Source organism: Chiloscyllium plagiosum, unplaced genomic scaffold (genome assembly GCF_037043375.1).
Source record: "Chiloscyllium plagiosum isolate Xiang-an unplaced genomic scaffold, Cpla_swu_hap1 HiC_scaffold_5, whole genome shotgun sequence".
Lineage (NCBI taxonomy): Eukaryota > Metazoa > Chordata > Chondrichthyes > Orectolobiformes > Hemiscylliidae > Chiloscyllium > Chiloscyllium plagiosum.
Genome location: NW_028270143.1, coordinates 122,703,345 through 122,720,017, shown reverse-complemented (window position 1 = coordinate 122,720,017; position 16,673 = coordinate 122,703,345). Strand labels below are relative to the sequence as shown.

The 16,673-nt window shown below is 45.6% G+C and overlaps 1 protein-coding gene across 1 annotated transcript in view; it reads right to left on the bottom strand.

Annotated features, from left to right (window-relative positions):
• Positions 1 to 755: 755 nt before the first annotated feature.
• The window catches only part of LOC148150017 (uncharacterized), a 173,571-nt gene continuing 157,653 nt past the window's right edge, over positions 756 to 16,673 (bottom strand). The window contains exon 3 of the mRNA XM_087987770.1: positions 756 to 986. Within this exon, the coding sequence (XP_087843896.1) occupies positions 756 to 986 (231 nt within the window). The remainder of the gene's footprint in view (positions 987 to 16,673) is intronic.

The following is a 16,673-nucleotide window of genomic DNA, read 5'->3' as shown; positions in this document are numbered from 1 at the left end:
TATAGTTACATAAATTCTTGATTTGTATTGTTTTTATTTAACGGTGGTTGTAAGAGTAAAGTGTGTTTTGCTTAAAGTTTAATTGTTGACCCATTGAATCGCACCTGGAATGCAGTACCTTACACTCTTAAATAAGATAAAAGCTGGGGTGTGTGCGATCTCCTTGACGATGTTTTGTGGGGATTTGGTCTGGTCCATAACACTAACTGCTCAGCCCTGCCAAGCTGGCTTTGTTTTGGACATTTCCGTCTTTGTCACAGAGCCAGACGCTGACACCTCCCAGAAGAGACTCTATCAGAATGGGCCTCTTGGAGTTCTCGCTGTCATCGGTTAAAAATTAAGGAATGGCGCATTCGTCCGGCAAAGAGAAAGTCCAGAAATGATTCACATCTATTCTGTAATTTGTACTGTCAAGACTTCCATCGTAAATGAGATTAATGCATGAACATTCCTACCACCCTGTCACTCTATCAGTTTGTAGAAGTTAAACAGACATCATTGGATTGTAAAATCTAGCACAAGTTTAGAAGCAAACAGCAATCGACCGCCCTACATAGTGCAAACTGTACTTCTTAGGATGGGTGCGCTCAGTTATAAGAACAAAAGCTGACAGTGTAAGGTGTACAAAGTCACCATCCTCCCGAAGCCACCTTGGTTACAAAAGCACAATTTGATAAACAAAAAAATGACAAGAGAAACAGCAGAAACAGAGCCAAAAGGAGAGAAAAACCTCCAGATCTTCTTCAAGTCCCATCTCAAAAAGGCTGCGTGGAATGGTCAGCCAGCCTGCGGGTCTCACATCGCCCACCAGGCGGAGCCACGTTCATGGGCCTGCCGCCCACCTCAAGGCCAGAAGGAGCTTTGCCGTCACTACCACCGCCAGCCACCAGGAGGGGCCACGTTCTTGCTGCTGCTGCCTCATACTGCCGGGAGGCTGCCGCCATTTGGCACAGCCGTGCCGATGTTGATGGTCCCACCGTGAAAGACTTCAAAGAAAAGAAAAAGGAAAGGAAAAAGAGAGGGAGAAAGAGCGAAAGCAAAAAGTCAAAGAGAAAAGCAGGCTGGATTGGAGGAGGCCCAGGTACAGGAGCCCAAATACTGTCGTCCTACTCTGACCGCCATTTTGGATGTGCATCAATACTTGGGCAGCTCATTCGGCTCAACTAACCCACTAACTTCTCCTCTCCCTACTTCACTGCACCAGATCAGTACATTTATCACATTGTTTCCTGCTCTCTGACTATCGCTGGCTGGAGCAGCAACTGTTGCCCATCACCAACTGCTCTGGGGAACGAGTGATGAGCCACCTCCTAGAACCACTGCTGTCCTCATAATGTTCGGACTCCCACAGTGTTGTTAGGGAGAGGGGTTCGAGGATTTTAACGCACTTTGGAAGGAGCACTTTGGAAGGAGCAACAAGACAAGGGAGTACTCAGTGAATGACAGGAGGAGAAAGTGAGGACTGCAGATGCTGGAGATCAGAGCTGAAAATGTGTTGCTGGAAAAGCGCAGCAGGTCAGGCAGCATCCAAGGAGCAGGAGAATCGACGTTTCGGGCATGAGCCCTTCTTCAGGCTCATGCCCGAAACGTCGATTCTCCTGCTCCTTGGATGCTGCCTGACCTGATGCGCTTTTCCAGCAACACATTTTCAGCAGTGAATGACAGGACACTAGGAAGCTCAGAGGAACGGAGGGACCTTGGAATGTTTTTTCTCCCCTGAAAGCAGAAATAGAGTAGTTAAGGCAACATACTTGTCTTTATCAGTCATAGATTATTAGAGCTGGGAAGGTATGTTGGGGCTGTACAGGACTCTGGTGAGGCTGCGGCTGGAGGACTGTGTACAGTTCTGGTCCCCAGACTGTAGGAAGGATGTGAGTGCACTGGGGGGGCGGGGGGGGGGGGGGGGGGGTACAGGGGCGATTCACCAGGATGCTGCCTGGGATGGAGCATTTCAGCGATGAACAGAGGCTGGATACGCTTGGGATGTTTTCTATGGAGCAGAGAGGCTGGGGTGGAGTCTGATAGAGGTGTATTGGATTATGAGGGACAAGGACAGAGTGACTGGAAAGTAGTTGGTCCCTTTAGTCGAGGGTCAGTAACAAGATGGTATCATTTGAAAATGAAAAGCAGGAGGTTTAGACAGGACTTGAGGAAAAGCCTACTCCATCCAGAGGGCTGTGAGAGTCTGGAACGCAAGGCTGGGAGGGGGGAGTTGAGGCAGAGAAACCTTACAACCTTACAACATACCTGGGTGAGCACATGTCGTAACTTTCGAGGCTGTGGGTGGGAGCGTGGGAAAATGGTCATCACATTTCCGAATGCAGGAAAGTGAGACTAATGTCGATTTAGTGTAGCCTCGGCAGTACAGACCTGATGGGCTGAAGGTGCCGTGTCAACGGGACTCACAATCCCATGGGGAAGTGATTAGAGGGCAGGCGAGAGTTGGCTGTGGACCTGTCACCCATTGGGGAGTCCGGGGAACAGGGAGAAGGTTTGACGAAGGGAAAGATAGCTGCTCCATTGTTGTCCTGAAGAGGGAGCGGAAGTGAATTGAACTTTGAGCTGTTAGCCTTCACAGAGCCTGCAATAGGGTTAGGGTTACCAGATAGAAACAGTAGAAATGCACTTCACAGAGTGCTGGAGACGCAGGTTGTTCGAAATGGTACATTTGTTCATCATCGGCTTGAAAGAACAAAGGGTTTCGTTCTGTGCCGTGATGATTCTATGGTTCTCTGTGTTTTCTCAAACAGAGAGAATCAGCTGTGCAGCCATTACCCTCCGGCCTGAGAGATTGTGTTAACGATATTCCCTTCTCTGTTCAATCAAGGGAACCAGGAAACTATAGGCCAGTGAGTCTCACATCAGTGGTTGGGAAGTTATTGGAGAGAATTCTTAGGAATAGGATTGATGTGTATTTGGAAAAGCATGACTAATTAGGTGACAGTCAGCATGGCTTTGTGCACGGCAGGTCATGTCTTATGAACTTGATTGAATTTTTCGAGCAGGTGATGAAGGTGATCAATTGAGGATAGAGCAGCGAATGTTGTCTACATAGAGTTTAGTAAGGCTTTCGACATGGTAGGCTCATCCAGAAGATTAGGATGCATGGGATCCAGGGTGAATTGCCTGTGTGGATTCAGAATTGGCTTTCTCATATGTTATGAAGGTGTAGGGGTGGACTGTATCTTTAAGAGATTTGAAGGAATTAGCAGGCGCACAGAGTGCTGAAGAATTTACAATGTGACATTTGGTCCAGCAGCTAGCAATACCTGGGTTGCTTTGAGACAAAAACAAACACAAATTTGGCCAATCAGTTTAAATTATGCTCCAAGATACTAAACTCCAATCAAGTTTGAGTTTAGTATTTTGACAATATTAAAAGCAATGAAATTATCTGAAATGAAAACAGTGAAAAGACCAGCAAAAAATGAACAGTTGGGGGAGAACTGCCAAGCAACCAACATATGCAGATTGCCCGCAGAATAGCTCTCTTAAAGGTACCTTTACCTAGAAATCCTAAGAAGAAGGAAAGATGACACAGGAAGATACAAAGAGAAGATTCAACAGCAGGTTGGTTTCCAAATTTGAATATTTCTGTAAATCTTCATTGTGGGTTTTATTGGACCAATATTATAGAAGGGTAAGTAAAAAATAGGTTATAGAAAGGAGTTGTAAACAGTTGTCAGTTAATTATTCTCTGTTAGACTTTAAAAAAAAGTTTGTTAATTTTTACTTTACATAGTGACCTTTGGGATAGTTCTTGGTCTCTCGGATTTTAACAGATTACAGCACTGGTTAAACCATTTCTGTGTTGCTGGTTTAAATTAACAGGTGGAGTTTACCCATGTCCTAACACAGAGAAGGCAGAGGGTAGGGTGTTTTCAGGTTAGATGTCCGTGACTAGTGGTGTTCCACAGGAATCCGTACTTGGACCTCTGCTGTTTGTGATAGATATAAAACTTGGATGAAAATGTAGATGAGCAGGTTAGTAAGTCTGCAGACGATACAAAGGTTGGTGGAGTTATGGATAGTGTAGAAGATTGTCACAGGATATAGATCAGTTACAGATATGGGCGGAGAAATGGCAGGTGGAGTTTAATCTGGGTAAGTGTGAGGTGCTGCACTTTGAGAGATCAAATGTTAAGGAAAGGTATGCAGTTAAAGGCAGGACCTGAACGGCATTGATGTACAGAGGGATCTTGGGGTTCAAGTCCATAACTCTCTGAAAGTGGCCACACAGGTAGATCGGGTGGGTAAAGATAGAGTATGGTATGCTTGTCTTTGTTAGACAGAGAATTAAGCTTGCGTAGTTCACAGATATCGTGTGTTCCGGCAGCACAATTTGCTCATTATAGAACATTAGAACATAGAACATTACAGTACAGTACAGGCCCTTCAGCCCCCAATGTTGCACCGACCTGTCATACCAATCTGAAGCCCATCTAACCTACACTATTCCATGTACATCCATATGCTTGTCCAATGACGACTTAAATGTACTTAAAGTTGGCGAATCCACTACCGTTGCAGGCAAAGCATTCCATACCCTTACTACTCTGAGTAAAGAAAGTACCTCTGACATCTGTCCTATATCTATCACCCCTCAATTTAAAGCTATACCCCCTCGTGCTCGCTGTCGCCATACTTGGAAAAAGGCTCTCTTTGTCCACCCTATCTAACCCTCTGATTATCTTATACGTCTCTATTAAGTCACCTCTCAACCTTCTTCTCTCTAACGAAAACAGCCTTAAGTCCCTCAGCCTTTCCTCATAAGACCTTCCCTCCATACCAGGCAACATCCTAATAAATCTCCTCTGCACCCTTTCCAAAGTTTCCACATCCTTCCTATAATGCGGTGACCAGAACTGTACACAATACTCCAGGTGCGGCCATACTAGAGTTTTGTGCAGCTGCAGCATAACCTCATGATTCTGGAACTCGATCCCTCTATTAATAAAAGCTAAAACACTGTATGCCTTCTTCACTACCCTGTCGACCTGGGTGGCAACTTTCAAGGATCTGTGTACCTGGACACCGAGATGTCTCTGCTGATCTACACTACCAAGAATCTTACCATTAGCCCAGTACTCTGCATTCCTGTTGCTCCGACCAAAGTGAAATACCTCACACTTGTCTGCATTAAACTCCATTTGCCACCTCTCAGCCCAGCTCTGCAGCTTATCTATGTCTCTCTGTAACCTACAACATCCTTCGTCACTATCCACAACTCCACCGACTTTAGTGTCGTCTGCAAATTTACTAACGCACCCTTCTACGCCCTCATCCAGGTCGTTTATAAAAATGACAAACAGCAGTGGACCCAACACCAACCCTTGCGGTACACCACTGGTAACTGGACTCCAGGATGAACATTTCCCATCAACCACCACCTTCTGTCTTCTTTCAGCAAGCCAATTACTGATCCAAACTGTTATATCTCCCACAATCCCATTCCTCCGCATTTTGTACAACAGCCTACTGTGGGGAACCTCATTGAACGCCTTGCTGAAATCCATATACACCACATCAACTGGTTTACTCTCATCTACCTGTTTGGTCACCTTCTCAAAGAATTCAATAAGGTTTGTGAGGCACGACCTCCCCTTCACAAAACTGTGCTGACTATCCCTAATCAAATTATTATTTTCTAGATGATTATAAATCCTATCTCTTATAACCTTTTCCAACACTTTACCAACAACTGAAGTAAGGCTCATTGGTCTATAATTACCAGGATTGTCTCTACTCCCCTTCTTGAACAGGGGAACCACATTTGCTACCCTCCAGTCCTCTGGCACTATTCCTGTAGACAATGACGATTTAAAGATCAATGCCAAAGGCTCGGCAATCTCCTCCCTGGCTTCCCAGAGGATCCTAGGATAAATCCCATCCGGCCCAGGGGACTTATCTATTTTCACACTCTGCAGGATTTCTAATACCTCTTCCTTGTGAATCTCAATCCCACCTAGTCTAGTAGCCTGTTGCGAAGTAAATAAGGAATGGAAGTTTTGGGAACGCTTACCCATTGGCAATACCGTGATTGCAGCGGCGATTGGTTTGTGCATTTCATGCTGAGCATGCACCGATGTCAGCTGCCATCACAACAGCTGTCTGTGAGGGGTACTGTACAGAGAGCAGCTTCCTGAGAGAGATACTGTACACAGAACAGCTTCCTGTGAGAGATACTGCACAGAGAGCAGCTCCCTGAGAGAGATAGTTACTGTCAAGATAAGAGTGGTGCCGGAAAAGCACTGCAGGTCAGGCAGCATCTGAGGAAAATCGATGTTTCAGATAAAAGCCCTTCATCAGGAATGAGAGAGATACCGTGCAGTTTGCAGCTTTCTGACAGAGATACTGTACAGAGAGCGCTTTCTGAGTGGGATTCTGCACAGAGAGCAACTTTCTGAGAGAGATACTATGCAGAGAGCAGCTTTCTGAGGTACTGTATTCACAGCAGCGTTCTGAGAGAGATACTGAAGAAAGCTGCTTTCTGGGATAATGAACAGAGAAAAGCTTTCTGAGAGAGATAGTGTACATGTAACAGCTTTCTGAGGTACTGTACAGAGAACAGCATTCTGAGAGAGATACTGTACAGAGCTCAGCTTTCTGAGATACTGTACAGAGGGCAGATTTCTGAGATACTGTGCAGAGAGCACCTTTCTGAGATACTGTACAGAGACCAGCTTTCTGAGATACTGTACAGAGCTCAGCTTTCTGAGATACTGTACAGAGGGCACCTTTCTGAGATACTGTGCAGAGAGCACCTTTCTGAGATACTGTACAGAGACCAGCTTTCTGAGATACTGTGCAAAGACCAGCTTTCTGAGACAGATGCAGTTCAGAGAGCATTTTTCTCAGGTACTGTACTGAAAGTAGCTTTCTATGATCAACACTGTACAGAGAGCAGCTTCTGACAGGGATAATGTACAGAGAGCAGCTTTTTGAGAGATACCATAAAAAGAGCAGCTTTCAGAGAGAGATACTGTACAGACAGCAGTTTTCTGAGAGAGATACTGAAGAGAGCAGCTTTCTGAGATAATGTACAGAGAGAAGCTTTCTGACAGAGATACTGTACAGACAGCAGGTTTTGGAGGTAGCGTATAGAGGAGACCCTGTTGACAGAGATAGTGTACAGAGAGGAGCTTTCTCAGATATTGTGTTTCAAGCAGCTTTCTGAGAGAGATACTGAAGAGAGCAGTTTTCTGGGATAATGTATAGAGAGCAGCCTTCTAAGATACTGTACAGAGAGCAGCTTTCTGAGGTACTGTACAGAGAGCAGCGTTCTGAGAGAAAATACTGTACAGAGAGCAGGTATCTGAGGTACTGTACAGAGAGCGGCTTTCTGAGGTACTGTACAGAGAGCGGCTTTCTGAGGTACTGTACAGAGAGCAGCGTTCTGAGAGAAAATACTGTACAGAGAGCAGGTATCTGAGGTACTGTACAGAGAGCGACTTTCTGAGGTACTGTACAGAGAGCGGCTTTCTGAGAGAGATACTGTACACAGAGCATCATTCTGAGATACTGTACAGAGAGCAGCTTTCTCAGGTACTGTACAGAAAGAAGCTTTCTCTGATCAATACTGCACAGAGACCAGCATTCTGAGAGAGATACTGTTTAGAGAACATCTTTCTGGGTTACTGCATAAAGAGCAGCTTTCTGAGGAACTGTACTGAGAGCAGCTTTCTGAGGTACTGTAGAGTAAACAGCTTTCGGAGGGAGATAGTGTACAGAGAGTAGTTTTCTGAGGTACTGTACAGAAAGTAGCTTTCTGAGAGAGATACTGTTCAGAGACATTTTTCTGAGAGAGATACTGTAGAGAGAGCATCTTTCTGAGGTACTGTACAGAGACAAGCTTTCTGAGGTACTGTACAGCTAGCGACTTTCTGAGAGGGATACTGTACTGAGAGCTGCTTTCTGTGATCAATACTGTACAGAGAGCAGCTTTTGGAGGTATTGCATAGAGAGCGGCTTTCTGAGGTACCGTACAGAGAGCGGCTTTCTGAGGTATTGTATAGAGAGCAGCTCTCTGAGAAAGTTACTGTACACAGAACATTTTTCTGAGATACTGTACACAAAGCAGCTTTCTCTGATCAATACTGCACAGAGAGCAGCTTTTCAAGGAACTGTACTGAGAGCTGCTTTCTGAGGTACTGTAGAGTAAACAGCTTTCGGAGAGAGATAGTGTACAGAGAGTAGTTTTCTGAGGTACTGTACAGGGAGCACCTTTCTGAGAGAGATACTGTACAGGGAGCATATTTCTGAGGTATTGTACACAGAGCATCTTTCTGAAGTACTGTACAGAGAGCAGCTTTCTTACAGAGATCCTGTACAGCTGCTTTCTGTAGTAGAAATGTAAAGAGACCAGCTTCCTGAGGTACTCCACAGAGACCAGCCTTCCCAGGTGCTGTGCAGAGAGCAGCTTTCTGAAAGAGTTACTGTACTGGTCTCTTTACAGTATCTACTACAGAAAGCAGCTGTTTGTGCAGTACCTCAGAAAGCTGCTCTCTGTACAGTACCTCAGAAAGCTGCTCTCTAGATCTCTGCGAGAGATACTATACAGAGATCAGCTTCCTGAGGTACTCCACAGAGAGCAGCTTTCTGTGATAGATATTATATAGAGAGCACCTTTCTGAGGTACTGTACAGAGAGCAGCGTACTGAGAGGGATACTGGATCGAGAGCAGCTTTTTGAAATACTGCGTTCAGAGCAGCTTTATGAGAGAGATACTGTACAGAGAACAGCTTTCTGAGGTACTGTATTCAGAGCAGCATTCTGAGAGAGATACTGAAGAGAGCAGCTTTCTGAGGTACTCTACAGAGAACAACTTTCTAAGAGAGATATTGTACATGTGAAAGCTTTCTAAGGTACTGTACAGGGAGCACCTTTCTAAGAGATACTGTACACAGGCAGCTTTCTGAGGGAGACACCGCACAGAAGGTAGATTTCTGAGGGAGATAGTATACAGAGAACAGCTTTCTGAGGTACTGTATTCAGAGCAGTGTTCTGAGAGAGATAGTGAAGAGAGCAACTTTCTGGGATAATGTACAGAGAGCAGCTTTCTGAGGTACTGTACAGGGAGCAGCTTTCTGTGGTACAGTATAAAGAGCAGCTTTCTGAGAGAGATAGTTACAGAGCACAACTTTCTGAGGTACTGTACAAAGAGCAGCTTTCGGACAGAGATCCTGTACAGAGACAGATTTCTGAGGTACTGTACAGAAAGCAACTTTCTGGGAGAGATACTGTACAAAGACCAGCTTCCTGAGACACAGTACAGAGAGCAGCTTTCTGTAGTAGATACAGTCAGAGACAAGCTTTCTGTGAGGAATACTGCACACAGAGCAGCTTTCTGAGGGAGATACTGTACATATAGCAGCTTTCTGAGGGAGATACATTACGGAGAGAAGCTTTCTGAGATACTGTACAGAGAGAAGTTTCTGAGGTACTATACAGGGAGCAGCTTTCTGTGAGGGGTACTGTACAGGGAACAGCTTTCTGAGAGAGATACTGTACAGACAGCAGGTTTTGGAGATAGTGTATAAATGAGACCTTTCTGAGAGAGATAGTGTACAGAGAGGAGCTTTCTCAGATACTGTATTCCAAGCAGCTTTCTGAGAGAGATACTGAAGAAAACACCTTTCTGGGATAATGTACAAAGATCAGCTTTCTGAGGTACGGCAGAGAGAGCAGCTATCTGAGAGAGATACTGTACAGAGAGCAGCTTTCTGAGACACAGTACAGACAGTAACTTTCTGCAATGGATACTGTACAGAGACAAGCTTTCTGAGGTGTTGCACAGATAGCAGCTATCTGAGAGAGATACTGTACAGGGAGCAGCTTAATGAGGGACTGTACAGAGAGCAGTTTTTTTGAGATACTGTACAGATAACAGCTTTCTGAGGTACTGTACAGAGAGCAGCTTATGGTTGGAGGGTACTGTGCAGAACACAGCTTTCTGAGGGAGATACAGCTTTCTGAGGTACTTTACAGAGAACCTCTTTCTGTAGTAGATACTGTAAAAAGACCAGTTTTCTGAGGTACTGTACAGAGAGCAACTTTCTGAGAGAGATACTGTCAGAGAGCAGCTTTCTGAGATTCTGCACAGACTGCAGCTTACTGACAGATACTCAACAAAGAGCAGATTTCTGTAGTACTGCACAGAGAGTAGCTTTGCGAGAAATAGTGTACAGGGAGCAACGTTCTGAGAGAGATATTGTACAGAGAGCAGCTTTCTGAGATAACGTACAGAGTGCAGATTTCTGATAGAGATGCTGTACAGAGATCAGCTCTCTAAGATACTGCACAGACAGCAGCTTTCTGAGAGAGATACTGTACTGACAGCCACCTTCTGAGGTACTGCACAGACAGCAGCTTTCTGAGAGAGATACTGTACTGACAGCCACCTTCTGAGGTACTGCACAGACAGCAGCTTTCTGAGATACTTTTTCTTTTTTTTTTACAGTGTGGAAACAGGCCCTTCAGCCCAACAAGTCCACACCGACCCGCCAAAGCGCAACCCACCCAGACCCATTCCCCTACATTTACCCCTTCGCCTAACACTACAGGCAACTTAGCATGGCCAATTCACCTGACCTGCACAATTTTGGACTGTGGGAGGAAACCCACGCAGACACAGGGAGAATGTGCAAACTCCACACAGACAGTCCAAATACTGTCGGGAATTGAACCCGGGTCTCTGGCACTGTGAGGCAGCAGTGCTAACCACTGTGCCACTGTGACACCCACTGTACAGAGAGCAGATTTCTGAGACAGATACTGTACTGAGAGTAGCTTTCTGAAGTGCTGTGCAGAGAGCCGCTTTCCGAGAGAGAGAGATTGTACAGAGAACAGTTTCTGAAACACTGTCCAGGTATTAGCTTTCTGTGGTAATGTACAGAGAGCAGTTTTGCGAGAGGGACACTATACAGAGAGCGACTTTCTGAGAGAGATATTTTCCAGACAGTCGCTTTCTGAGATAGCGTATAGAGTGCAGCTTTCTGAGTGAGATACTGTACAGAGACCAGCTTTCTGAGAGAGATACATAGAGCAGCTTTCTGTGAAAGGTACATTACACCTGGATTATCCCTGTTTTTGAAAAAAATGGAGGGGCATAGTGACAAGAATGTTAGCTAGAAGCCTCCCGATGATAAAATTGCAGGTGGTGAACCTAAAAGTAAGGCGAGTTATTATAAAGCATTTGAGCGTAAGGAAAAAATATGTGATATAGCTCACTTCACAGGGGTGAGGGAGTCTACCTTCTGCACCATGATGACCCTCTACCCCTGCATTAACAACGTTTTTAAATGTAATGTGTTAAATAAACTTTTGTTTTGTTAATGTTATATAGTGTTATGCATAGTGTTAGATTATTGGATGAGTTTTGAGTGATTGTGAGGCCCCATTATATCTAGTCAGAAGTGAGGTTTCACTGGAATGCCGCCGTGGCACTATAGAATAACTCCCTGTAGAAGAGTCAGGATGTTATGTTACAGCTTTAGAAGATTTTGGTTAGGCCACTCTTAGAGTATTGTATTCAGTTCTGGTCACCACATTACAGGAAGGATGTGGGGGCATCGGAGAGGGTGTAGAACGGGTTTACCTGGATGCTGCCTGGATCACAGGGCATGAGCTATAGTGAGAGGCTAGAAAACCTGGGGTTCTTTTCTCTGGAGCAGCAGAGGCTGAGGGGAGACTTGATGGAAGTTTATAAAATTATGGGATGCATGGATATGGTTGATGGTCAGAATCTTTTTTCCCAGAGTTGAAATGCCTCCTACCAGGGGCATGTATTTAAGGTGAGAGGGGGAAAGTTCAAATGAGATGTGAGGGGCAAGTTATTTACACAGAGAGTGGTAGGAGTGTGGAACACACTGCCAGGGATGGGGGTGGAGGCAGATACAATAGGGGCATAATACAATAGGCAAGGAATTAAGGGATATGGACCAAGGGGAGGCAGAAGGGATTAACTTAATTTAACATTATGTTTGGCACAATATTGTGGGCCAAAGGGTTCATTCCTCTTCCACTTTCTATAGCTTGCTCTGCAACAATTGCATCTCTGAAGGGGAACTCTCAGTGTTCACTTACTGATTCCCCCAGCCCTGATTGCTGTTGTTCAACCCTTTCCCTCTTCTACACGCCAGCAATGACTCTTCTTATCGTACTGAAGGCCTGCGCTGTTTATCTTGGCTGCAGATTCGAGATTTATCGAATGCGATATTTTCGATGTCAGCTCTGCTGTCTGCTCATTGCTAAATGGCGTCAGTGTAGATATAGCGAGGGAACTTGGTCTTTGGTGAAGAGCTCAGGGTCACTGATAAGCTAGTTTTCTTTTAGAAAGTGTACCAGAAATAGCTGGATGTTAGTTTCCTTACTGCCTCTTTCAGACTGAGCCAATGGTTGGGAGGGTGAGTGAGTTGCCAGGATTAATTACAATAGCTTTCTTGCCTCTGGTGTGGTCAGACACAGGGATGGGTTTCAGCTGGAGGTCCAGGCATTACCACACACACACACATGCACACACATACACACACATGCACACACACGCACTCACACACACATAGAGACACACACACATACACACACACAGACACACATATATAGACACAAACACACACACACACACACACACACAAGACACACAGAGACACACACACAGCACAGATACACACTCACACACTTGCATGCACACACACACACATACACAGACACTCACACATGCAGATACACACACTCACACAGATACACACACACACACACTCACACAGACACACACACACATAGACACAGAACACACACATACACACAGACACACAAGACACACATAGACACACACACAGCACAGATACACTCACACCCACACGCTGACATGCACACACACTCACACACACAGATACACATACACAGACACTCACACTCACACATGCAGATACACACACTCACACAGACACACACACACATAGACACAGAACACACACACACACACACTCACACAGACACGCACACACATAGACACAGAACACACACACACATAGACACAGAACACACACACACATATATACACAGACACACAAGACACACATAGACACACACACAGCACAGATACACTCACACTCACACGCTGACATGCACACACACTCACACACACAGATACACATACACAGACACTCACACTCACACATGCAGACACACACAGACACAGACCCACACATGCACACCAACACATGTACACACATTCATTTACACACACACAGACATGCACAAAGACACAGACATACACATACGCACACAATCACACACACATAAGCACACTCTGTCTCACACACACATGCATACACACAACAGACACAAACACACTCTCTCACACACACACACAGACTCACAGATACACACGCACACTGAGACCGACACATGCTTACACACCCACTCACACACACACAAACACATGCACACACTCACACAGGCACACACACGCTTACACACACACACTCACGCACACACACTCACACACACACATCCACACAGCAGAATTCCCTTGTGTGCAGCTGGTCACCACTGAGCACAACAAGCATTGGCACACAAGGCTCTGGGCCAACTGCTGCAAGATGGGATTAGTGCTGTCAGACAGCTGTTTTTGACCAGCCTGCTTACAATGGGCCGTAAGACAGTTTCCAAGCCATGGTTCTGTGCAATTATGGCAGTCAGCACAAACTGAGGTTCTGTGCCAGATCATCATCATCCCATTGCACAGTATACACTGAGGGGAGTGGGAGGTGAGTGACTGGCTGTGTGGCATTTGCAACCCAGGTCTGCATGGGTCTCCTCCGGATAAACTAATTTCCTCCCACCATCTAAACTGCCCCGTATATGTCCAGGGATGTGCAGGCTAGGTGGATTAGCCACGGGAAATATGGGGATAGGGTGGGACGCTCTTTGGAGGATCAATGCAGACTAATGGGCCAAATGGCCTCGAACTGCACTGTAGGGATCCTATGATTCTGTTAATGGAATTTAAAAGTCATGAGGCTTTTGCTAAAACTCTACAAAACACTAGTCAGACCACAGTCTGACTCCTGAGCTAAGGAAAGGTGGACTGGCATTGGAAGCAGTTCAGTAGTTGACCTCACGTATAGAAGTAGAGTCTTGTGAGGAGAGGTAGAGTAAATTGGAAATAATGAGAGGTGGCCCTATTGAAATATACAAGAACCCCTACAGTATGGAACAGGCCATTACCCCATACTACCCCTCTGAAGAGCATCCCACCCAGACCAATCCTATCTCTGCATTTCCCATCTTTGGCTAGTGGGAGATAACTGGAGCATCTGGAGGAAACCACACAGGCATGGGGGTGCATGTGTAAACCCCACACAGACATGGGGTGCATGTGTAAACCCCACAGAGACAGTCACCCAGGGTGGGAATCGAACTCAGGTCCCTGGCGCTATGAGGCAGCAGTGCTAACCACTGAGCCACCCCTAAGATTCATAGGGACCTTGACAGGGTGGATGTGGAAAGGTTGTTTCACCTCACGGGAGAGTCCAGGACCAGAGGGCACAGTCTCAGAGTAAAGGGGCACCAGTTTAAGGCACAGGTAAAGATGAATTTCTTCTCTCAGAGGGGAGTGCATCTGTGGCATTCGTGATCACAGAGAGCTGTCGAGGCTGGGTCACTGAGGGATATTCAAGGCTGAGATTTTCAATCAAGAAAGGAATGGAGGGTTATGGGGAAAAGGCAGGAAGGTGGAGTTGAGGATTATCAGATCAGCCCTGATCTCATTGAATGGTGGGACAGCCTCGACGGGCTGAATGGTCTTGTCCTGTTCTGATGTCTTGCAATGTTATAAGTGCAACATTTGCTGGAGGTTCTATCTTTCAGATGCAGCAATAAACCCAAGCCATCCCTGCTCTCTCTGACAAAGGACCCTTCTCCCTAGTACCCTGAACAACGTTTATTATTTAAACAAGATCACGAGAAGTAAATTATTTGCTGATTACCACCTTGCTGCTTGGTGGAGCGGACTGTGGGTGGAGCGGACTGTAGGTAAATTGGTTGCTGTGTTTCCTACATTCATTCCAGGAGTAGTCAAGCTTCAACAGGCTTGCTCTGGGTAACATGGTTAGTGTTACTGCTTCAGAGTACCAGGGACCTGGGTTTGATTCCAGCCTTGGGTGACTGTCTGTGTTGTGATGGATTAGACCAAACTCTCTTCAAATGCGTCAAAGAAATAGCCTAGGCCCTAGCTTTTATCTTATTTAAAGGCAACTGTAAGGTGCTGTGTTCCAGATGTAACATGATTGGTTACACTACTTGGCTTGAAGCAAAACTCACTTTATTCTTGCCCTACAGTTAACATACACCAAACAAAGGAAAATTGGAATGACTTAACTCTATTGGAAAACTGAGCAGAATAATGGATTTGAAAACAGGAATTGTTGGAAAAGCTCAGCAGGTCTGGCAGCACCTGTGGAGAGAAATAGAAATTAACATGTCGGGTCCACTGACCCTTCCGCAGAACTGATGATAGCCCAGTTTCCTCCTGCAGTCAGAGGATGTGCGGGTTAGGGTGGATTGGTCCCATGGCATTCAGGGACTTTCAGGTTTGGGTGGATGAAGCTAATTCAAAGGCTTGGAGAGAGTGAGGACTGTGGCGCTGGAAAAGCACAGCAGGTCTGGCAGCATCCGAGGAGGACTAGTTAAGATGTTTGACAGGGAAGCTACTGAAAGGATGTTCCCCCCTCCCCCTGTGAGAGAGTCAAAGACCAGAGGGTATAGTCTCAGAATAAAGGGGCACCAATTTAAGACTGAGATGAGGAGGAATTTCCTCTCTCAGGGGGTTGTGAGCCTTTGGAACTCCTTGCCAGAGAGAGCTGTAGAGGCAGAGTACCATTGTACATTTAAGGATGAGATAGAATCAAGGGTTACAGGGAGAGAGAAGGAAAGTCAAATCAGCCAAGATCCTATTGAATGATGAGCAGGCCTGAGGGGCTGAATGGCCTACTCCTGTCCCTATTTCTTATGGCTTTGTGGTCATATGATCAACATCGTGAGTGTTAGTATTGACCAAAAACTCAACTAGACTCACCATGCAAACAGAATGACTACAAGAGCAGGGCAGAGGTTAGGATTACTTCAGCAAATAACTCACCTCCTGACTCCCCAAATCATAGAACATAGAACATAGACCATAGAACATAAAACATCACAGCGCAGTACACGCCCTTCAGCCCTCAATGTTGCGCTGACCTGTGAAATTAATCTGATGCCCATCTAATCTATACCGTTCCATTTTCATCCATATCTATGTCCAATGACCATTTAAATGCCCTCAACATCTGCAAGTCCCCTACTGTTACAGGCAGGCCGCTCCATGCCTCGACTACTCTCTGAGTAAAGAAACTACCCCTGATATCTGTCCTAAATCTAACACGCTTCAATTTAAAGCTATGTCCCCTCGTGTTAGCCTTCACCATCCGAGGAAAAAGGCTCTCTCTGTCCAACCTATCTAACCCTCTGATTATCTTATACATCTCGATTAAGTCACTTCACAACCTTCTTGTCTCCAGTGAAAACAGCCTCAGTTCCCTCAGCCTTTCCTTATAAGACCTTCCTTGTGTACCAGGCAACATCCTAGTAAATCTCCTCTGAACCCTTTCCAAAGCTTCCACTTCCTTCCTATA